The sequence below is a fragment of the Eptatretus burgeri genome, chromosome 4 (genome assembly GCF_056783735.1).
Source record: "Eptatretus burgeri isolate ZD-2024b chromosome 4, Ebu_testis_v1, whole genome shotgun sequence".
Lineage (NCBI taxonomy): Eukaryota > Metazoa > Chordata > Myxini > Myxiniformes > Myxinidae > Eptatretus > Eptatretus burgeri.
Window position 1 is genome coordinate 78,319,621 of NC_140964.1, and position 24,162 is coordinate 78,343,782.

Sequence of the window (24,162 nt, forward strand, 5' to 3'; positions counted from 1 at the left end):
TCTCCTCTCCTCTCCCTTCTCTTCTCCTCTCCTCTCCCTTCTCTTCTCCTCTCCTCTCCCTTCTCTTCTCCTCTCCTCTCCCTTCTCCTCTCCTCTCCTCTCCTCTCCTCTCCTCTCCTCTCCTCTCCTCTCTCCCCTCTCCCTTCTCCTCTCCCTTCTCTCTCTTTTTTTTTCTTTTTTTTTTGCACCATCATCGGCTGATGCTGAAAACCTCAAAATGCCAGATATCGGTCGACCACTGCTTTGAATGGCACCATTATTTTATCAACAGCATGATTACTCAGATGGTATTGATTAATGGGAACTTTCGGGGGATGGATGGGAAATGAACCATTTTCTCTGCTTTCACAATTTGTGTTTCTCGGGCTCACCTGTAACTTGTAGTTATTATTTTCAAAATGAAGAAGTGCTCGAAGCTTTATGAATTCTACATCTAGTCCTTCAAGGCCACTAACCATCTGAAAATGCTCTTTGTTTCAGATAAATAAGCATTTTCTGCTGGCTATATGCTTTGTAAATCCAAATAAATATGCTGATAAAATGACGTCACAACTTTTATCTGTGACTTTATAATGTGTTTAGCTATGCGTTATAGTTTAGGCAAATATTTTCCTTGTTTGCAGCATAGTCAGGCTGGATGCAGCCATTTTTTTAAAATGATCTTGGGCTAATGAACTCTTGTTGATTGAAGATGTAGAGCTAGACACTATATGGCAGTAAAACATGAAGCATTGATGAAAAAAGGCTTTTGTATACCCTTACTATTGTGTGTGTGTGTGTGTGTGTGTGTGTGTGTGTGTGTGTGTGTGTGTGTGTGTGTGTGTGTGTGTGTGTGTGTGTGTGTGTGTGTGTGTGTGTGTGTGTGTGTGTGTGTGTGTGTGTGTGTGTGTGTGTGTGTGTGTGTGTGTGTGTGTGTGTGTGTGTGTGTGCGCGCGCGCGCGCGTGTGCGTGAGCATGTGTATCTCATGCTACTACTCCTCCTCCAGTTCTGGGCCAATTACATTCAGACTTGCTACAAAGGATCAGCATAACCCCAATTAGTGCATTTTAGAAATGTTTAAAAAAAATCTTTGCCGGTGGTCATGGGACAGGGGGGACGGGGACGTAAATTATCTATGTAAATATCTATCGTGTCATGCCTCTCCATGTGGGAGACGGTATGCCAAGTCCCCACCCTTTACAATACAGTGTTCCTGTCCCCACGTTGTCCATTGCGGTGACGCGTCTTTTAATTATACAGCGAGAGGTATTTTGGAGAGGCATTTTGAATTTCACGTTTAAATGAGGATAATAACATGACCCCCCCCCACCCCTCTTTGGCCTCTCCCGTTGGGAGCGGCTGCTTCAACTAAGATAAAATATAAAGTCACAAAACTCTCATTTTACTTCTACTCGCATGTTCTTGTGCTTTGCGAAAACAATCAGAAAGTACTACTTTTCCAGCCGTTTGTATAAAAACTGCTTTTTGGCCATTTGTGGTGATTATCTGGGTGATTCTGTTTTCCACTGGGTGTGTTTTGGCAGGAACGCTGGGTGCAACTTTTCCAGCTCATGGAGAGGCAGCACAATGAAAAAATGATTGAGCAACATGAACAACACAATCAACAGATCCAGGTACGTGCCTGGTGAAGCAGGAATTGGAGACATTGCCTTTTGATGACTGTAACATGGTGAAAAAAAAAGTCTGCATTGATAATTTGGGATGTTTGGCATCTTTTAAAATACTACTCTTGTTTTGTAAGGGAGCATTTCAGGGTTTAATAATGCAGGTACCCTTTGAAGTTGTATGTTGCTCAATAGCTTTAGCATGTGCTGGTATTATCACGGGTGATATGAATTGCCTGCACATGTCTCCATTACATAACAGCCATAACTTGAAGTAAGTAGTTGACAAACCAACCAGAGGAAATGTGACACTCAACAAGATCATTATCAATATGAAATCACTGTTTCATCCAGTACAAGTGATTGCTCCTATTGGATGCAGTGACCATAACGGCATTTTATGGTGTGCCAAATTAATGTCCAAAACAAAGGACACTTTTAGACGGAAACTTGCTCGCCCAATGCTGTAATCGAATATACGCAGTTTTGGTGCTTGGATCACTCATCATGACTGGTCCCATGTCAGCTATGCCCAATATGTAAATGCAAAGTGTGATCGGTTCTACGACGAGCTGCCTGTGGCAATTAATATCCACGTTCTGATCAAATCAGTCCAAATGCATTACAACGAAAGTTAAAGACCTGATATGTTGACGACAGCAAGCATTTCACTCTGGATCATCTGATTGGAATACTCTATGCAACAAAGTTCAACGTGAAATTGAGAAAGCATCACTGGACTTCTACCACAACTGAGTACAGCGGTTGAAACATGAGAACCCCAGCTCTTGGTAGCGATAATAAAGGTGATGACAGGTGCGAAGGCAGAGGAACTCGCTCTTCAAGTACCGGGAGTAGACCCAAAAGTTCACACTGACGTAGCAGATGCCATTAACACGAATTTTGTGAACAATGAAAATGAAATTCCAGCTTTGGACCCAGCTAATCTTACTGCATATTTATCGTTACCTCCAAACACCATGCCTAAAGTTCAACTTTGGCACATCTCATCTATCGGGAACTCCATAGAACAAAAGTTGGGGAAAGCCCAGGTCCCGATGGTATCTCAGCAAGATTGTTGAGGAAATTTGCACTGGAGCTTAGCACACCTCTTTGCAAGATCATCAACTGTACCTATGAGCAGGGTACTGTACCCTTCAAGTGGAAACAGTTGATTGTGGTACCCATTCACAAAACCACAGCACCTGAATTTGACAAATTGAGGCCTGTCTCACTCACAAACTATTTCACCAAACTCACTGAGTTGTTCTTGTCCAGCTGGCTGATATCAGACATTTGACCTAACATCGATCTACAATAGTTCGGAAACCGTGAAGGTGTCTCAACTGCTCACTACATAGTAGATCTCATGAACTATCTTCAAATGCAAGTCGACAAACCAAGAATGGTGTCGACTCTTGTATTCACAGATTTCTCGAAGGCCTTTTACCTTGTTGCCTACAACATTTTTATTAGAAAGCTGTATGAACTTGGAGCAAGATCACAATTGATCTGTGGGATGTGTAGCTTTGTCGGGGCGAAGCCAACATGTGCGATATAAAGGTCAGTTGTCCGGAACACTCACCACCATAGTAGGAGTCCTACAAGGGACTCGATTAGGACCTCTGATCTTCCTCATGTTTATTAATGACTCACTTGACCAAGCCTGAGTCCCATGTTGGAAATATGTAGATGACTTGATCATTGCAGAGAGTCGCTAAGTCACATCACCCCATGTCATCCTGGACGTGGTGGAATCGCTTCAGGAATGGTGCCAGCAGTCAAATATGCAACTGAATTCAGTGAAGCGCCAACTCATGATTGTCTGTTTTGTGTGTAATCCACCTGGCTACGGTCTAATGGAATTCAACGGCATGCAGCTCCAGAACTATGACAGCATGAAACTTTTTGGCGTAATAAGTCAGAATGATCTCCAATGGAATGAACATGTCCAGTACATTTCATCCAAAGCCTCGTGCAAGATGTATGTTCTTTGCAGTCTGAATCGCTTTGGTGCCTCGAAGGATGACCTGATGACAGTGTACAAATAGTGCATGAGACCGCTTCTTGAGTACTGTTCACCAGTATGGCATTCTGCTCTGACTATCCATCTGTCAAATATGCTTGAACAAATTCAAAAATGCACTTTGAGGATAATTCTCCGAGACCAGTACGAGTCGTATGACAATGCTCTTCATGTACTTACCCTACAGACTTTGAGTGATCGACGCGTTGAACTATCTTCCAAATTTACTAAGTCGGTCTGAGACAGATTCCCACAACTTGCTTCTTGAAATTATTGTTATATATACAAGACTTGTTTTGAATATTGCTTCATTCAATTGTTTTAACTCATTGTATTTTATTGTAAATATTTTCGCAATTGAATTATTTTTGAATATTCCTTCAGTCAATTGTTTTGACTCATCTCTATTATAGCTTGCACACTAAAAACTCGGCTCGCCGTCACACGATCCCTATGAAATTGCTGTGGCACTTAGCGGACATGCCGACAATGTTTGGGAAGGCTTGGCGTTCCATAGTACCACTTGCATTTTGCACAATGCGTATTTTTGTCATTCCCCATGTACGGTCTGTCGTCTGCTACCAGCTATGTTGTACTGCTATCCCGTGCATGTGCACGGGTATCACAAATTGTGTTTTATTGTAAATATTTTCACAATTCGGCTGATGGCCACAATGAAAATATCAATAAAACCGTTTCAATCAAAAGTCCTATTTTCCAAATTTACCCGTGCATAGAGTGCTGTAACCTTGCCCCGTCCTCACGTCCCGCTCCCCCCACCTTTGTCCCCCATTCGTCCTAATGTCCTTTCCCACTGGAATATCTCATGCACTATAACGGGCTTTGACAGGCCCGTTGGGGTGGGGGGGGGAGTGAGGGGGAGAAGGGAAGGAGGACAAATTTATCGTTGTGAAGAGTGCTTTAACCTCAGCATTGCCCAAGTAAAAAGGAAATTGTAACACCCTCTGCCACCACCAGGTAGTGTTACACGGTACACATTTACATTGTGAATTCATTCCCCCCCGGGCTCCCCCCACACCCCTGTGTGAAGCCTTGGCCACATGGCCTATGTTACCCCTCCCCCCCCCCCACACACACACACATACACACGAAGTTGTATTTGCACCTCGAGTTTGGAGTTTGTAACTCAAATATAATGTCATCTGTCTGTCTGTATGTTCGCATTTTTTACAAAGACCCTTGGGCCAACAAGCACCACATTTAGCACACAGACCAAGTCTGACCTGGGGGTTGTCCTCAGGGTATTTTCCTCCACCAACTCGACCATTAAAGACCCCGAAGACCCGTGAGACCCTTCAGGCTCCGTCCGTCTATCTGTGAAGACGTGTGACAATATAATCTATTAATTTCTTACTGTTTGTCAATTTGCACCCTTACAATATGTACATCTATCAGTTATGTGCTATTGGAATGTAACTTTTAAACCTTTCGAGCCTTTAGACTGTTGCGATCCATTAGACCTTTAAAGACCCCTAACGACCCCAAAGACCCTCAATACCCCGAAAAACCCTTTATCTTTAAGATACTTTCAACACTTTAGACATCTTTACCTCCCTCTTTAGACCTTTACACCCCTCTTTAGACCTTTACACCCCTCTTTAGACCTTTACACCCCTCTTTAGACCTTTACACCCCTCTTTAGACCTTTACACCCCTCTTGAGACCTTTACACCCCTGAGACCTTAACAATATTTAGACCCCTTACACCTCTGTTCTTCATTGCATGGCTTGCGAGCCACTGGCGGCCCCTGGTGGCCTCAAGTGCGGCCCCTGACATGCAGCCGAAAATACACAAATGTGAAAACGCTCCATCATAATCTGCCATAAATGCTATCAAATTGACCCAATGGTTTCAAATGAGTGTTCCAACGCGAAGCATAAAAGTAACATGTAACTACATCAGTAGATGGCAGGATGCAAACAATTATGCTTGCAGCCCAGTTGATGATGAATAGTATGTGTGGGCAGGGCTGAATAGCAGTCATTACGGAATTCTGCAGGTGGTGTGGCATCTCCTCACACTGATGTCTTATCGGCAAAAGTGGCCCCCCTCAAAACATAGTGAAGATCACTGTTTTACATCCTTCAGACAGATTAGACATATTGGATCCTTGACCATTAAGAGCTTTAGACCACTCAGACCTTTTTATATCTGCCACTGAAGGTGGAAGGAAGTTATGTTTTCACCCCTGTCTGTCTGCCTGTTTCTTTGTCTTTGTCTTTTTGTATGCAGGATATCTCAAAAATTGTGGACGGATTCGGACAAAACTTGGTGAATCTGAATCCAGATTCGAAGATGAGAATTTTTAATTCTTAAAGTGGTGATTCTTCACCATTGAGAGATAAGGCCAAAAACGATGTATCGTATAATATTTCAAAAAATTATTGGGCCCGATATGTTCTACTGGATGAGGCATTGCGTGGTGGAGATATATGCTCTACTGAGCATCCTTCTGGTTGCACTCTTTTTCATCTCTGAGAGATTAGATCCCTTTGACCCTTTATACACTAACTTCTCTTGGAACATCCCCTTTAAACCATCCATAACCTTTTAAGCACACACACCACACAAACATCTCTAGTTTTTTTTGCAAAACACAGACTATACTTTGTTTCAGGAAGTGATGCGTAATCTCGACCCACCCAGAGGGTGTGTACTCTGCTATCTAATGTATAAATAAGAAAGTTTGTGTGTTGTTTGTTCGTTTATGCATTTGAACCCTGCAGGATCCAGTGCGACCAAACTTTGTATGGCCTCCTCTTTCATCCAGAGGAAGGTTGAGGGCTATGTTTGGATAAAAAAATTGACCCCAGATAAAACCAGATAATTGGCTTTCAGGTCTTAATCGGTGTTTATGCTTAAGCACTGCCTGGGTTTTCCCCGGGATCGATCGAGTCATACGTTTTGTGAAGATCTATGTTGAGGTTGTTGTGATTTGTTGTCAACAGCACAAATTTCATTATTAGAGTATTGCACTGACTTTCAATTAAACATGTCTGGCCATTAAGGTGCAAATTATGCAGGACGATGATTACACCGTGTCATCCTCGACGTGTAAGGTCCATTTGACTAACAAAAGGAGTGGGGGTCCATTTGACGAACAAATCAAGTTGGGATGCTTGATGAAATAAATTTTTACTGAATACTTTATCCCTTGATAAAGGGATCAAGCAAATGTACTTGCTCTGAACGAAAGAGCATCAGATAGATGCTCGACAGAGCCACATTCCCCAGGCAACGGCGGGTACTTCAGCTAGTATATAATATAATTTGTGGGTGCCCTTTTCATGGTGAAAAGTGGCCATTTTTTCAGGATGGGGAGGCATCCTTATCACAGGGAAAAGATACCCTTTTTAATGAAAAATGCTCCTTTCATGGTTTTTTTATTTTATGTTTTTTTTTGCCCCTCCACAATCCTGAAGTGCTTCAGCCATGCCTGGCCACGTCGTATCCATGCCGTCCTGGATATACATGGTGACCCAACACCCTACTACGTGACATTCTATTGGTGGTTCCATTTTTCTCGTCCACTACGTGTAGGATGGAGCTATCATTAATCCTCTTAGTCCCCTGTGGGTCGTTACCGCAACAAAATGTATGGATTTGGAAATTTGTTTTGTGACTTTAGTTGTTAGCCTCACACGTTATCGAAGGAACAGGAAAACTTGTAACGGTGTTGTGTACCAGCTTGCAGTCTTCTTCTTCTTCTTCTTTTATTTGCAGCATGTGACTGCGGTTAGCATCATTTGTTGGCTGCTGATGCAATACTCCTGTAGCTTTGGACAGGAATTTGTCATTTGTTTTTGGTGCCGGCGATTAGCTCACCTACTCTTCGTCACGGATACCGTGGGATCTTTAACATCCACCAACCAATGCAAGCAAATGGGACATACAGTTTAACGTCTATCCGATGGATGGCACACACGTTGATGGCTCATCCTGCGTGAGAAAACCTCAGATGATAGTTTATAGCTGGGTCGGGATTCGAAATTTAAAACCCCAGGTGAGACAGGTCAGAGGTGTGTGTGTGTGTGTGTGTGTGTGTGTGTGTGTGTGTGTACTAATCAGGTCTGGGCTATCTTGCCAGTCCCAGTTTGCAGTGAGTGATTAATTGAGTCCACACTGGTTCTCAAATGTACAGTAATCTATATACCCTGGTGAGGGTGTGCATTGTTGAATGCTACAAGGCACGTATAGCATATTGAAAAAAAACTACTTGCATTTATCTACCACTGTCAAACATAGCTGAGCTGATGGTTTCATGCAAAACATGCAATTGGAGTTTATGGCATTTAAAAAAAAGATTAAACTTCATGTATTTACCTAGTATTGGAGAATAATTGTTTCCAAGTATTTTTCTGATTGTGAACTGTATTCAATCAACACAATGTCATTTTCAATTGCAGCAGACCCATCTACCTAATGTTCATGCAAAAACTGTTGAGATTTTGACATCACTTCAGCCCCCTCCCCACCCCACCCCTACCCTCCCGCAACCCTGACTTCCCTTTACCCCTTCCTTTACTCAAGTCTCATCGCAACCTCCTTCCCTTTCTTTCTTCCTCCTCTTCAACTGCTTTACCCTCCTTCTGCTCTCCTATTGCTCAATATGATATGCTCCCCGTCATATCCAGAGATGTGTAGTTTTTACATGCTTGGTTGTTACATTTTGATGCTCTTTCGACTAATAACAATTTACTCAACTTCTGTGCATTAAATGATTTTTTTTCATAACATGAGGCTTTAACAAAAATTTTCTTATCATATTCATTCCACTGTAAATGAGATTGAGTAATATTGACTAAAAAAACTGTGCCAGACATGTTGGAAACAAAACAAAACAAAAAAACCATGCACAATCCTGATGGGCTCAAACCACTCACAATATTCTTAAACAGCAGAAATAGCATAGATGGATATCTGGGCTGAGTTCCAGGGAACGTTGCGTCTGTGCTAATCTTGATTTGGCATAATGTGTTCAACCGCTCTCACTGGCTCCCGCAGCTCCTGCAGTCTCAAATGACGAGCCCGAAGCTTCCTATACGGGATGATCGAGGTGTACAGAAGACCGACCATCTCGTGGACAAGCCCCAAGGTCCCAGTGGATGTTTATCACTGTCTGAAGTCGGACCACCTGTCAGCAGCTCGGGGGTTCATCAGTGCTCCGTGCGAGAGACTGTGCTCTGTTGCTTCAGAACGCAGGATGAGGCAATCCTGCGCAGTTCACAGCCACACCCTGGCCATTTATCGAGGAACTGTGCCAACCAGGTCACCGTTTCAGCCATGACAGAGCCACATTCGATATTTCAGCAAATAATTACGGTGGAGGCTTTACCCTGTATAGCTTCATCATTGAACGATGAGACTGAATTTGAGAGTTCTCAACAATGCAGAAATCTTCAGCTTTGTGTGCAAAAACAAACTGACAAGCAGGGAGGACCAGTAGAACCTCAAGGAGAGCCAACAGAAATTGGTAATGATATTTCTTCTGCTTCTGAAGAAGATATAGGGATCGAGGGCACCCTTTCTTTGGACGATTGTACAGTATACTGTTCTGCAGCCTCTACTCTGAAACCATTGGAGATGCATGCAGCAACAGAAAGCTTGAATGGAACATCTGAATTTGCAGCAGTCATTTTGACATCTGCGGATAGAGAAGAGGTGACATCACAAGGCTCAAGTCCAGAGTTGATGACTGTGACAAGCAATGAACAGGAATTGAAACCAATTGCTTGTGGATCAGCAAATGATAACACCGCCGTCGTGCAGGGGTTGCAGGAGCAACTAATAAGTGCATCGTCTGATACTTCTACAGAAGGTAAAGCCGATTTGCCTTTGATTGGCTCTGAGGAGGCAGCAAGCTCGGCAGCAGTGTTAACGGTGCACACTTCTGCATCCCAAACAGAAGGTGAACAAGATGATAATGGACCGATGGAAAATGCCACTCACTTGGCCAGTCTGCTTGGTGTGGTGGGAAGTTGTAATGTTCTTGATCCAGAAGGAGGATGTGGGAACACATCAGGAGAGACGTGTTCACTTGAGGAAGGAAATCCCCTCAGGGTTACCTCCCATGTGTATAATGGCAGCTGCAATGAGGTGGTGACATTTTCACAAGAAATCTTAAACCAGTGCAGGTATATAGCATTTTTATGAATGTTCTGCTTGCGAGACTGCCGCGATTTGTTATTTAGCAAAGTCGAGTTTGTAAACATTCTGCTTTCATTTTTGCAATACTGTACTGTTCTCCTTACTTGGTGGTGGTAATAATTCTGATCTTCCAGAACTCTTGAATTACAAAAAGCAATAACTTTCCGACAGACCGTTCACGTCTTGGGCGGAGAGGCAGAAGCGATGCCGATCTAAAGATCGACAAGCAGACACAGAGAATGTTGCTTCATTGGAAGGAAAAGTAATGCCAAGTGAGAAACATTTGCAAAGCGATCATGGCAATGATGTCGAACCAACTGAGGTCACGACACCCAAGGAAGTAAGACAAAACGTCTCTCCAAAGCAATGTCCAAGTAGAGATAACTGTGTGTGGTGAAGCTCTGGTGATGTACAGCAGTATTGTTGAAGTTCTTGAAGCAGATCATGAGCTGCACAGCAGTGAGGAGAGTGGTGAGACTGTTCGTGACTATAGGTTTGGGGCAGACTTGAGGAATCTTACCGATGTCTGTGGATGCAGGCTTGGCAGCCGGATATTCCAGATGGTCCATTTGTGTCTTCTTACACGGACAAGTCAAACAGCCCCTCAAGGACGGTCAGCCTCGACTCCTTGTGTCACAATGAGTCAGATGATCGCCCAGAACCTGCAGGTAACTAGTTAAGATCAGAGGTGAAAAGCATGATGGAATATATTAACCTATAATATTGTAAGTACAGTAAGATTTCAACTGAAGCTTTTCTCAGCATGTGGCACAACCATCCCATTGAATGTTCTTTGGTAGCACATAATGTGCAACCTCTTATTCGCTCTCAGTGTGTGTAAATACACTTGTCAAGTTTCTTCATTGTTACAGATCAAATGGCCTTTGTTTTTTTTATCTTTCTAGGATCCATTGTTCACGAGGGCAAATCGTCAGATCTTCCGACCACATCTTGTACACAGGTATATCACCTGGCTAAATAGGATTGCTCAGGTTTCATGTCGATTGGCCATGGAGTGGGGATGAGGATGTTGAGAGGGTGAGAGGGAGATTGAATTGTAGGATTGCCATGTTTGCTCTCCGAGGTCATGATATTTTGTTCACATCGGGGAAATTCCCATACAGTTTCAATCTGACAGTAGTGATGCATAAAGATAATCTTGATTCTAGCAACACTTGTAAAACTTCTTCGTAAATCTTGGCTAATGCTAATATGCTTTTTATTTTGCTCAAACAATCCTTAACATTCACCCCTTTTTCTGGTCTAAACATTCTGAATGCACTTTTCCACATTTTCATTGTTTGGTGTGAATAATTCGTTTTGAAAATACAAAAGGAACAACTGTTTTCAAACTTTGCATGTCTTGTAAGTCTGATTTTACAAATTTGTATCTGATCATACATGATGCATTAAAAAAAAAATTGATTTTCAATGAGATTTTCCTGCTTGATTGTTAAACATGTTTGATTAACTCTATTTTTTTCCAGGCCAATCAGTGTCCAAACTCTGCCGTTCAAACTTTCTCCATGAGCTCCTTACCATCCCAGATAAGCAGTTCTCCAACACCGAGCCTGCACGCCTCGCTACCCCTCTCTGGTCCCCAAATCCCCACACACCTTCCGTCATTACAGCTGGTGACGCCTGCCTCATCTACCTCACTCCCTCCACAACAAGGCGACTCACTATCGCTGAACTGTTCTCTGCGCGATCTCTTCCATGGCCGCAGGACACAATCGTTGAAGGAAAATTCTTGTGACATAGAGGTGGGTTTTTCAATGTCACAGTAGGGCTGACAGGATGGTCTAGATATACACGCAATCACCTCAAAGCTGTCTCACATGGATTTGAATCTTGACCCAGCTATAAACTGCAATATCTATGTTTCACAGGGAGGGTGATTCATTAATGTGTGTGCCGTCTCTCAAATGGACGTAAAACTGGGTGTCGCATCTGCCAGCATTAGTTGGTCGTCGTTAAGGATCCCATGGTGTCCTTTGCGAAGAGTGGGCGAGCTATCACCGATACCCTGGACAAATTCCAAATTCCTGCCCTAATCGACAGAGGGCATAGCATCAGCGGCACAGCCGCTCCTTCAGGCAATGATGCTAATGATGCTCTCATTTACATCATTGGCAGTACAATTGTGCCAACCAAGCCAATGATGCTTGATGAAAAAAGTGGAATGTCATCTTTGAGCCATTCACCTCAAAGTTAAAACTTAAAAAAATATAAATTGTGAGATTCAATAATCTAAAGTCAAACTAAAACTTAAAAAAAAAAAAAATTGTGAGATTTATTCATTATCAATTTTTTCCACCACTGTACATATATAACTGTATGAAGGCTACATCATAAAATAAAAATACAACTTCGTGGATGCAGCCACATCTTGCCTTTTTTGGTTTCTAATTGGCTGTACTGTGTAATTCCCAGCTATGTGCTGTGCCTTGACAGGGTTTTTGGCTTCAAAGAAATTCACAAACCTTATTTACATTGGACGTCACGAGCCAAAATGGATGCTATGCTCCCAAAATTCATTTTGGTGTCGTATACCACCTGTCTGTCCAACTCGTATAAACCAGAAAGCATCAACAAATGTAAAGCCTATCTGCATCTGCTTTGTACTAAAACTAAACATGACCATAACAACTGCTAAAAAAAGTTACATTTATTAATTGGTTTTCTCCATATTCTCATGATAAAGGTTTGTTTAATATTTGATGACAAAAACTCAAGTGGTAAGTAAAGAAACATGGAAGTGATTACAAAACCCGGCCGTCTCACGCTGCGTGGTGGACGGAGTAACAAGGCCGATTTGTACTTACTGTGACTTCGCCCTTGGACATTTTGACCCACATACTAATTTGTCTTCTCTATATTCTCATAATAAGGGTTTGTTGAAATTTTGATGATCAAAGCTCAAATGATAAAAAAGTTTTTGCCTAGATCAACTCAATGACACACACACGCACACGCACACACACGCGTGCGCGATTGCAAAACCCTGTCTCTTACTGTGCAAGGGATGGTCTAATAACCAAGAAGATACAATTTTGGGTGGGGAAATTGGAAATGAATTTACAATGATGGCTGTGCTGTGTAATCTGAGGAAGTAAACGGCATGCACAGTGGGGACTTTCAAATTTGAATATTTTGCTAACATCACAGATAAATGCCCATATGCATGTTGTTAAAGCAGAGAACGATAACAACTCGTTCATTTATATTCCATGCAAAGGATGTGATCTGCTGGGGATGAGAGTAAGAAAACACAATTCGACTGGGGCTTTTACTGAGTACCATGCAGTGTTCATCTGTTTCATGTGTTATACACATTGGTAGGACACTTGCAGCCCTTTGGTCCAGTGCTCTGCCACTGAGTAGAGTTTCTAAATGCTCACCTTGCAGAGTACTATTTCTTGTTTACTTCCTGGCTAAATGCTGTACCTTGACAGGGTTTTTGGCTGGGTGCCGCAGCTCATCCCCCATTGCAAGTTCGACCAATTGAGAATCCTCAGCAGGTGAAACAGGTGTGATTATTTGTCCAGCAAAACATTGCAGCTATGTTTATGGGTTTTTTTTAACTCCCTCTCTATCCATCAGCATTTTCTCACCCCTGTTTCTGTCTATCTGTGAGCGGAATATCTGAAAAAGTTATGGACGGATTTGGACAAAACTTGGTGGATAAGGTGTGTGTGTGTGTGTGTGTGTGTGTGTGTGTGTGTGTGTGTGTGTGTGTGTGTGTGTGTGTGTGTGTGTGTGTGTGTGTGTGTGTGTGTGTGTGTGTGTGTGTGTGTGTGTGTGTGTGTGTGAGTGAGAGAGTGAGAGAGTGAGAGAGTGAGAGAGTGAGTGAGAGAGTGAGTGAGAGAGTGAGAGAGTGAGAGAGTGAGAGAGTGAGTGAGAGAGTGAGTGAGAGAGTGAGAGAGTGAGAGAGTGAGTGAGTGAGAGAGTGAGAGAGTGAGAGAGTGAGAGAGTGAGTGAGAGAGTGAGTGAGAGAGTGAGAGAGGGAGAGAGTGAGAGAGTGAGAGAGTGAGAGAGTGAGAGAGTGAGAGAGTGAGAGAGTGAGAGAGTGAGAGAGTGAGAGAGTGAGAGAGTGAGAGAGAGAGAGAGAGAGAGAGAGAGAGAGAGAGAGAGAGAGAGAGAGAGAGAGAGAGAGAGAGAGAGAGAGAGAGAGAGAGAGAGAGAGAGAGAGAGAGAGAGAGAGAGAGAGAGAGAGAGAGAGAGAGAGAGAGAGAGAGAGAGAGAGAGAGAGAGAGAGAGAGAGATATATAGAGATATAGAGAGATATAGAGAGATATAGAGAGATATAGGAATTGATTAGATTTTGGTTAAGATCCAAATACTAGAATTAAAAAAAAAAAAATAATATAACAAGTGACTTTACCATTGAGATATAGGACCAAAAACAAAAAAAGCACGATTTTTCAAAAAGTTGTGGACTGGCTATGACAAACTTGGTGGATGAGTTGAGTGGATGACCAGAACAAGGCGATTACATTTTGGTCGAGGTGGGATGCAAATCCAGCCTATCAATGTAATATAAAATGTAAATTATTCAGCCTGGTGGATGTATGTGCTCTACTTAGTGCTATTTTCCTTGTGTATATATATATATATATATATATATATATATATATATATATATATATATATATAAATATATATATATATATTTTTTTTTTAAGAACAGCAAAATAGGGAGGGAAGGAAACGCAGTAACCATGGGGGTAAAATGACTGTGTTCAAGATTGGGGGGAGTGACGAGACGGCGGTGCATTTCTAATTGTCATTGTGATTCTTACTGTTTCATCTATTTATAATTCCAGCAACGTGTGTGTGTGTGTGTGTGTGTGTGTGTGTGTGTGTGTGTGTGTGTGTGTGTGTGTGTGTGTCTGTGACCGCTGTTTCTCGACAACCACTGGTCTGATCTAATTGAAACTTGCGAGGTATATTGCTGGGGACCTGAGTATGTGCCTTTTCAAGGTTTGATATTAATCGGACAAGTGGTTCCCAAGTTACGGCCATTTATTTACCAAACCAATGACAGGACACGTTGCTGCGTAGGCTTGGCCGATGGGGAAAGGGCGCTTTTGTTACCAATGACAGTACACGTTGCTTGGCGTTTTGCACCCACAGTATCTATCTTCTATCTATGTATCGATCTATCTATCTATAATTCCAGCAATCTCTGTTTGTTTGCCTTTCAAAAGGTTTGAAATTAATCGGACAAGTGGTTCCCAAGTTATGGCCAAGTTGGAGCGCGTTCCCCATTATGGGTTACAACGTACGGCCTTCCGGATAGAGATGACTTACTGTATTCTAATAATTTCTCGATTTCCTATGCGCATTTATAGATAAACGCAATGGCCAAATCCAGTCGTCGTTTACGAGAGCGAAGGAACGGCCTGTGTGGTTGTTTGAAAGTTTTTTTTTTTTTTTTTTTGCACGTACGGCCACGCACGTACGGACACGCGAGAGCAAAGGAACGGCCTGTGTGATTGTTGTTTCTGGCACGGTGTTTGAAAGTTTTTTTTTGAGCGAAGGAACGGCCTGTGTGATTGTTGTTTCTGGCACTCGGTTTGCAAGTTTTTTTTTATTACCTTCGCATTCTGCGAAAGGTTATGTTTTGGTCGGCATGTATTTATTTATTTATTTGTAATCTTGTGATTCGTATAACTTAAAAAGTATTAAACCGAATTGCATGAAATTTGGTGGGATGATTGGTTATTAGCCAGGAAGCATTCGATTAGATTTTGGGATCGTTCGGGTCAAAGGTCAAGGTCACGAAAAGGTCAAAATCGTCTTTTTACGATAACACGGTCAATTTTTATTCAATTTGCATGCAACTATTGCCAAAATGTTCAGAATTCAACGCCTCATCTTGTGATATGCAATATGACACAATGACGCCCATACTCTTGTTACCGGTCAGGGGGGTCACGACCTTGAAAAATATGCGGTTTTTGTCATAACGCGGTCAATTCTTGTCCGCTTTACATGAACCCAGCACCAAAATGTTCAGAATTTAATGCCCAATCTTGTGACACAATGACGTCATAACACATGTCACCGGTTGGGGTAAAATGTCGGGGGGTGGGGGGGAGGGTCACGCCCTTGAAAAATATGCGGTTTTCGGCATAACTCAGTCAATTCTTATTCGATTTGCATGAAACCAGCATCAAACGAGATTACCTTCTCTTGTTGAAACGTTGTATTCACCGAGCTTGTGAGTGAAGACTCGCCAAAACGACGTGAGTTGATTGTTGTTTAGTCCGTAGCCCCCGAAAGTCGGGGGGGGGGTGGTCATGACATTATAGATATGTGGTTTGTGTCATAAGACCATTCATATGAAACCAGTTCCCCACACTCATACCAAGAACAAAAAAAGTAGTGGCGGCGAAGGTATGCGCTCTATGAGTGCCCGTTCTAGTTTTTTTATTATTTTTTTTGCACGTACGGGCCGCAAGAGCGAAGGAACGGCCTGTGTGTTTGTTTGAGTTTTTTTTTTTTTTTTTTTTTTTTTTGCATGTACGGCCACGCACGTACGGGCATGCGAGAGCGAAGGAACGGCATGTGTGGTTGTTTCTGGCACCCGGTTTGAATTTTTTTTTTGCATGTACTGCCACGTACGTACGGCCATGCACGTATGGGCACGCACTAGTTATAATAATTTGCAATAAGCTTTGCCGCTACTTGTTCTTCAGTGCTGTGACCACAACACAAGGAACTGTTGGTGGAGTCATTAAGTGCTATAATTGCTCAAAATTTCACAAAAGCATGAAAATAGGGCAGGGACATAGTTCAAACTTTTTTGGCGAATATTGATCGGGAAGCGCTGAAAAAGATGTCATTTATGACGTCATAGGTGACATCATCCATGGCATCATCATTAAGGTCCTGACAAAGTATTCAGACCCAGCATAACGTTAGTGAATTGCCTCCAAAAAGGTATGAAATCAACCAAATACCATTTAAAACAATGTGAAATGAAACTTTTGTCAGAAAATTATCTTATTTTCACAACATGATTAACGTCATGATGACATTGTTCTTTCAACCACTGGTGTTAAAAGAGTTCACCGCTGAAGATTTCATAAATTTATCAAGTCAAGATAAAATCATGATTTCGTACTTTGGTTTTGACATTGTTTACATTTTTATCAACAATTTTTATTGTGGCACATCGAGAGCTGATGTACAAGTTGTCATTCTTACATAATAATGACATAGCCTGATGTAAATCATAGAAAATTTAACAATCAGTATGTTCACGTTTTTTGAAAAAGGTTTTCATGTTAACCCTTTAGTTGTTTTCAATGACAATCCATAGAGGCCTCTAAATTACATGTGACTATTGACAGCTACCGCCACATTTACAGAGGACAGAACACGAAAAGTTATTTTTCCTACATTGCATCGGCTTGAAGTGCAACTTTTGCAGCCACATTGAGTTAGTTCTTGGCATATCTTAACGATTTCTGGTAAATCAGACCACACTGGAATCTATCTTTCATTGACAAGAACCCAGCCAAACTCCCCATGGTTTGGTTCATTTATCACTTTTTCACACATATCTTGCCACATCTTAGCTGAGTAGGCAGCCCGTTTAGTATATTCCACCAATGCTGCTTCTGTCAGTGGTATGTTCTCATTTTGCCTGTTCTTTGTTGCAAACAGCTCCAGATGGCATTCATTCACTTTGAGCTTGCTGCTTGTCTTATCGTAAAGTAATACAACAAAGCGTTTGATCATTCACATATACATGGAAGTATTTCCTGGTTTCACGGCAAGGGTAGCAAATCCTTTTTTGACATCTTTGAACTTTTTCAACGTCGACCAGAAAGTGACTTTTCTCTTAACTTTGAAAAAGATGAGTGGAACAAAAAATTTAAATTTTGAAATTATGCATTGTTTGTGCTGACTTTATGGGCGTTTTATTTGAATTGCTATTTTATTGTTATATTTTTGTCTGTATAGCAGGGAAATTTATCGAATTCTCTGTTTTACACAAGTCCATCCCAACACGGCCATTTTGTTCCACTCGTTGGTAATATGTCAAGAATGTCTTGCCCATCACAGTCGGAGAGCAGTGTGTTGGGTTCATCTGCTAGCGTCGTTGGTGTTTCTGCAAATCACCGGGAAGGTGAGAATCTTTAACGTACATGTTTTTTTCCTTCATTGTTGTTTGATTTAGACCTATAGGGTTTAAAGGATCCAAGTGGTCCAAGAGGTTGAAGAGGTTGAAGGGGTTGGAGTCCAAACAATATACAAGGGTTCTAAGGGCTTAAAGAGTATGTTCCAATAGTAGTTGGGGTCTAAGGGGTTTAAAGGATTTAAAAAAAAAAGGTCTCAAAGGGTCTAAAGTGTCTATGAGGTGTGAAGGGGCTAAAAGGTCTGAAGGGTCCAGGGGTCTTAAAGGGAATGTTCCAATGGTCATTGGGGATCTAAAGGGATATAAAGGGTCTACATAGTTTGAAGGGGTTTAAAGGGTCTAAAATATCTGAAGGTGTCCAAATGGGTCAAAAGCGTCTGCAGGTCAAAAGGGTCATCAGGGGTCTAAAGTGTCTATCGGGTCAATGAGGGTCTAAAAGTCCAAATGGTATGTCCCAATTGTCGTCGTTCATATACAGCACAAGCCTGTGGGGTGACATCATTGGCTGAGGGGGTGGCTGTGTCTCAGATGAAATGCCCTCTCCTGGTTAGTGCAGGAATTTGGAATTTGGCCATGTTGCCGGCAATAGCTTGCCGACTCTTCGCGAAGGACAATGTGGGATTTTTATCGTCCACCAATGAATGCTGGCAGACGGGATGCCCATTTAACGAAGGACAGACTTTGTACGATGGAGGATGCCCAGTCGGCTGCTTGCTTTGGAGGCCAACTTTTAAATTTACAGCATCAAACAGGTTTATAGGGTCTCAAGGGGTCTAAAGGTCTGTAGGGGCCCTAAGAATGTAAGTTAGTAAAGGGTCTAAACAATAACTATGGCTACTACAGCTCCAAATACAACAACTACGGCTACTACAGCTCCAAATACAACAACGACGATGGCTACTACAGCTCCAAATACAACAACAATGGCTACTACAGCTCCAAATACAACAACAACGGCTACTACAGCTCCAAATACAACAACGACGATGGCTACTACAGCTCCAAATACAACAACAATGGCTACTACAGCTCCAAATACAACAACAACGGCTACTACAGCTCCAAATACAACAACAACGACGGCTACTACAGCTCCAAATAAGTGCCTTCGTGCAAAGTAGAGCCAATATCCAATAGGATCACTGCATTTGGGTGCCAACTTATCCACAGAAGTCAGTTTCTCAAGGCAGCATTTTCATCATTATCCAGAGACAAACACTTTGGCATGTTCATCATCTTAGACAAATTGCCATCTCTGTCGAATTGTTCATGAAAACCCAGCTGACTTGCTCATCAACATTTGAAGAGGATGATCACCCTGCTCACGAAGTGGTACCAGGCACAAAAATATAAAGCAAATCCACCCTAATGAAAACGAGATTTTGCACCGTGGCTCCTAAATACTTCATCCTGAATATTATAAATGTTTATCTTTTTGATTGGCTGCATTTGTCACTTAAATGGCTGCCCTGGACATTTTTCACTTCTTGTACTTCACTGTGACATTTTGAAGTCCTGGCTTATAAAATCACTTGATATTATTTCCCTATTGTTCATCCTCGAGTCCCCATTTGTGATGTCATTGCACCTCTCTACCCATGATAATGATGCATGGATGTTCCAGTGATTGAAGAGGAGCTGCAACTCTCTCATCCAGTGTTCATTCACCCTGGACAAGAAGGCTCAAACTATGCCTGTTCTTTGGATGACAGCGAGGCCACAGTCACAACCCTTGAGTCCTGTGACCCTGTTCAGCTTTCACGGTGAGAACCCCCTTGTTCTTTGCAGAACTTTTCTCAAACTTCAGTCTTTCTTGAACTTGTCATTGTTCATGTGCATCGAGGGCATCTCTTTGTTAGATACTTGGTTGTTGTGCAATTTCACCACCGCCTTCATGCTGCTTACATTTACCTTCCCTTCTCTTGCCTTCCTTTTCATATCTCTTCCCCCTATCTCCTTCCAAACCTTTTTTTTTAACCTTCTCACCCCATTCCTCCCCAAATCTCCTTTCTTTTTCATATCACACTCCCTTCTCTTCTTTTTCTCAATTGTGCACCCACCCATTTAAAGCACCTTAAAAGGCCCCTTTTTATCGGCATTAAAAGGCCTATTAATTGTACTCTAGAGCTGATGACCCATTCACCGTGGTGCTGCAGTCCAGGAATAACTTGCTCCTGCTTTGACACGATGTCAAGGTCGCTTGCTCATGTTGCAAAATGGGAATTTTTGAAACTCATCCACCATGAAAAACTTGTGTGCGACAGCTGAACTTGAATATATTTATCCTGCTTTGAAACTAGGCATGTCAAGTTCACTTGCTTGTGGTGTTGAACAACATGGATATTTAAAAAAAAAAAAAAAAAAAATGATGCCAATGAGATTCGAACTCAGGACCTGCAGTTCCAAAGGCGTGCAATTTCACCGTTGAGCCAGATGGTCAAACATTATTGAGCGTGAAGACAAAGTAGAAAACGAAATGTATATTGTATAATCTTGTCTGCATGAAAGCAAAATAGCTGTCCCTAACGGGTGGAATGCATATTTTTGTTGGAAAACACCCCCCCCCCAAACGAAGGTTTACAAACGTAAAAAATACTGTTACGGATTTCAGAATCCGATCTGATGAATGCATCCACACATCCAGGTCCTCAGATAGTTATTTCCTTCAATGCATGTCCAGGATAGACCCATCGCCATGTCTGGTGGGATTCTAAATGTGATGCGTTGAGAAGGGTAAAGAATAGATCCCCTCTCTTATGGGAAGCTTTTTCTCTTTACGACAGACACATTTATGCATGCCATTTCTTTCACGGGCGCTGACGCCCGGCTTTTTCCAGCAACATTGACACATTTCTTTCACCGACGCTGAGACCCGCCCTTTTTCGATCGGCGTTTGACACCGCGGGGAATAATAACGAGAGCGTGTGTTGTCATGGTAACGGTGCGCAAGTGGGGCGGGGTGAATTTGGGGGGAGTCTGTGCTAGCTCAGATGGGCAGCCTATATAAAAGAGGGGGAGGTCTGTTCTTGGGGGGTAGGAGTGAGCGGCGCGCGCGCAGGTGAGTCACCAAGTGAGGCACGAGTCAGTCGACAACGAGACAGTTTGCCAGTCAGACGGCTGGTTGCTTCGTCGGTTCCAGTCAGACGGTTTGCTTCAGCCGTGCCAGTCAGACGGCGGCTTCGTCAGTTCCAGTTAGACGGTTGCTTTCATCGGTCCAGTCAGACTGCTTGCTTCATCCGTATCAGTCGGCTGGCTGCTTCGTCGGTTCCAGTCAGACGGCTGACTGCTTCGTCGGTTCCACTCAGACGGCTGACTGCTTCGTCGGTTCCACTCAGACGGCTGGCTGCTTCGTCGGTTCCAGTCAGACGGTTGCCCTTGGTGTACTTGTTTCTTGGGAGTGACATCGACTGGCGTTCAAGGCTGTTGGCTAGTGGGTGCATGGCAAGGCTCGGTGCTGGCGACGGACAAGACACGCACACACGTTTCAGGACGTTTTCATTTAACGGACGACTTCTCTTTGGTGAGCGAGACGATTCTTCTCCCCCCCCCCCCCCCGAATGATCTGCTGGGTGCCCTTGTCTGTGTGTCGTTGTTAAGTCAATCCCCGATAAGCATCTGCTCTCTGTCTCTTTCCTATCATTTTGATTGATTTGAAATTTATTTATTTCTACCTCACATAAATAAAAAGTTATTTTTATTTAATTATTCATCTTCTTGTTAATAAATTATTTGTTGACGTTCCAACCTGTCCGTGCTTGTCCTTTCCTTCCATTGATCCAGCATTGTCCAAACCTCGATAGACTGGGAGGTAATTACCACAGACTTGACCAATAATAGTCGGCATGCACCAGAGGTTAAAACGCTCGGCCCCCCTAATTAAGATCTAATCAAGATAAGATTGGTGCTTTGCCGAGGGCGCACTCCCCATTCACGTAACTACGTGACCTCTAGTTAATTGGCAAATCAGACGGTGAACACTGGAACTCGTGGTGAACTAGGTGGCGTTCATGGTTCTAAAGCAACCCACCATACTACAATGTTAATTGTGAGCGGTGGCCCCAGGTCCAGCTCTTCCGAGGACAACCAGGGATTAAACCCCCTGAGTAACAAACTGGTGTCTCGGTACCCGTGGCCGTAACAATACCTACTGCAAGCGACGATCACACAAGGGTGAGTTTGCAGTCAAAGAAACTTGTGCACGAAATCACCGGTAGGAGAAGAAGCGTGGACAAAGCCGGTCCCTTATCCTATCAATATGTCGATAGTGCCATTGGAAAGCTAATCGATTTACTTGGAACAAAAAAAATTTGTGTCCGTTTAAACATAAAGATGCCAGTTTTTGAAACCCCTCTTTCCAAGATTGAAGAAGAAGAAGTGGGAATGGAAGCTTGATGCAGCGGTTCCAACGGTAACATTTATTATTCTACAACAGCAGGAACCCTTTAATAAGATACGTATGGAGCACACATAATTATCTGTAGTAATACTTCATTTTACATCCTCATTGACATTCACTGATAGACGTGCAATATATTTGTAAATTTACAACATTCTGTCTTGTGATAAACCTGTCAGTGTAGGCACGCCTAGTTTTTATTAAGCTGACAAACTCGTTTTGTTGGGTTTCAGCAGCATGTGTAGCTGTTGCATCATTTTGCATTTCTTGCATCGTATTGTTACATCATAATTTCCTTTGCCGCCTCCCTCTGTGTGATATACCAGGCTGCGAGTGTTCCTGCGTGAAAAACATACCAGGCATCTTTCTGACGTTCGAGCTTACTATGAGGCCGAGTTGGCTGCTTTGACCGAACAACTGGCTCACCGTGATGCCAGTTCATCACACCGAGACACTGCTCTCACCGTAACAGGTCTCTCTGAACGGTACACAACGTGTTTGCTTGTTGGTTGGGATATTTGGAGCCGTAACAGAACTTGCATACTTACTGGCGTAGTAACTTCAAAGTTTCCTGGACATATTTTTATTTTTGATATTTTGGTGGTACATATACAAACAAGCCGGTAGGCGACATGGCTGCTCGCTCTCGATGGAAAGCTGGCCGACGCGACTAGCCGATATTCATGTACATGCTATCGATTAATTTAGCACAATAAATATGATTATCACAGCCCTCTTAGTTTGCGCCCAGAAACCCGCCTTGTGAAATTTCAGCATGTTTCCAAAGAGACTCTAACAAATGGCAGCATTTCCATTTCTCTATTCGCTAAAGATTTTATTTTTTTCATATGATGCTATAAGACATTCTCCTTGGGCACAAAAAAAACAGGTCCCTTGGAGGTCCAGTTTGGGAGGTATTGATTTTTTTTTGTACAGTGAACAATAAGTGTACGATGTACGATAAAGTATTGTAGCTGTTGCTAAGCAACGGAGGTGTGCATAGCAACCATTCATTTTTGTGTACATGCTAGCCACATTGTACACATTTCACCCAAGTTTCATCAAAATCAGACTCTTTCTCTAAGAGATATTCGCAATTAACCGTTTCTGAAATGTTCGACATGTAGTCGCCCAAAACCTATCTCCTCCTACAAATATTTTTTGTTAGGACTGCAAATTGACATGAAGGGAGCTAGATAGATTGCGCACAGAACTCGAAGCTTCGATTTTTCGATATTTTTTTCATTTTTTTCGATTTTTTGACCACTTTCAAGGGTCGTTGCTATGCCGTTGCTCGGGCCCGGGGTCCCATATTTGAAAGCACACGATTCCCAGAAATATTGGTCCTACCTACCAAATTTAATTGGAATCGGTTGAGTGGTTTAGCCCCTAGGCTTGACCAAAGTTTCGCAGACAGACAGACAGATAGAAATGTCCAGAATAAGGGTGCTCTTAGAGCAGCCAATATGAAAATTTGGACCACATGGAATTGTCATGCTGGATGAGATTTTCAAGGCATTGTAACTGATGCAATAAAATTCAGCTTTTCAAGCAATTGCTATAATTAAATGGAATGGATGTTCAAGGAAACTGGAAATTTAGAAGTAGAATGGCTTCGGGGTGGTTAATGAGGGAAGAAAAGATCATTATTTTGGATTGTGAATGATCTGAGATGGTGGTGAACAGCTGTCTTGAAGACTTGGAGGGAAGAATGAGATTGAAAAGAATGTGGAAGTTGGTTCCACAGGTGGGGAAAAAGGGGAACGAATGAGTGGAGGTGAGCAGTGATTCTGGATTTAGGGAGTTTCAGAAGG

The 24,162-nt window shown here is 42.5% G+C and overlaps 1 protein-coding gene and 1 long non-coding RNA gene across 17 annotated transcripts in view; one reads left to right on the forward strand and one right to left on the reverse strand.

Moving 5' to 3' along the window:
- Positions 1-8,695, reverse strand: part of LOC147028439 (uncharacterized) — a 44,024-nt gene extending 35,329 nt beyond the window's left edge. Inside the window, exons 1-2 of the long non-coding RNA XR_015057576.1 lie at positions 8,537-8,695; positions 4,876-4,966 (exon numbers count right to left, since the gene is read on the reverse strand). This is a non-coding gene — a long non-coding RNA (uncharacterized LOC147028439). The remainder of the gene's footprint in view (positions 1-4,875; positions 4,967-8,536) is intronic.
- The window catches only part of MPHOSPH9 (M-phase phosphoprotein 9), a 135,556-nt gene that overhangs the window by 38,076 nt on the left and 73,318 nt on the right, over positions 1-24,162 (forward strand). For 9 of the 16 annotated variants that reach the window (XR_015057571.1, XR_015057570.1, XM_085878849.1 and 6 more), the window contains 10 exons: positions 1,525-1,614; positions 8,658-9,787; positions 9,972-10,140; positions 10,339-10,468; positions 10,706-10,761; positions 11,288-11,563; positions 13,256-13,330; positions 17,778-17,943; positions 19,577-19,715; positions 22,675-22,833. Coding sequence is in view for 14 of the 16 variants with exons in the window: in XM_085878849.1 (XP_085734975.1) it covers positions 1,525-1,614; positions 8,658-9,787; positions 9,972-10,140; positions 10,339-10,468; positions 10,706-10,761; positions 11,288-11,563; positions 13,256-13,330; positions 17,778-17,943; positions 19,577-19,715; positions 22,675-22,833 (2,390 nt within the window). In the remaining 2 variants the exon portion in view is untranslated. The remainder of the gene's footprint in view (positions 1-1,524; positions 1,615-8,657; positions 9,788-9,971; positions 10,141-10,338; positions 10,469-10,705; positions 10,762-11,287; positions 11,564-13,255; positions 13,331-17,777; positions 17,944-19,576; positions 19,716-22,674; positions 22,834-24,162) is intronic. The other 7 variants (XM_085878855.1, XM_085878858.1, XM_085878860.1 and 4 more) reach the window with 6 other exon arrangements.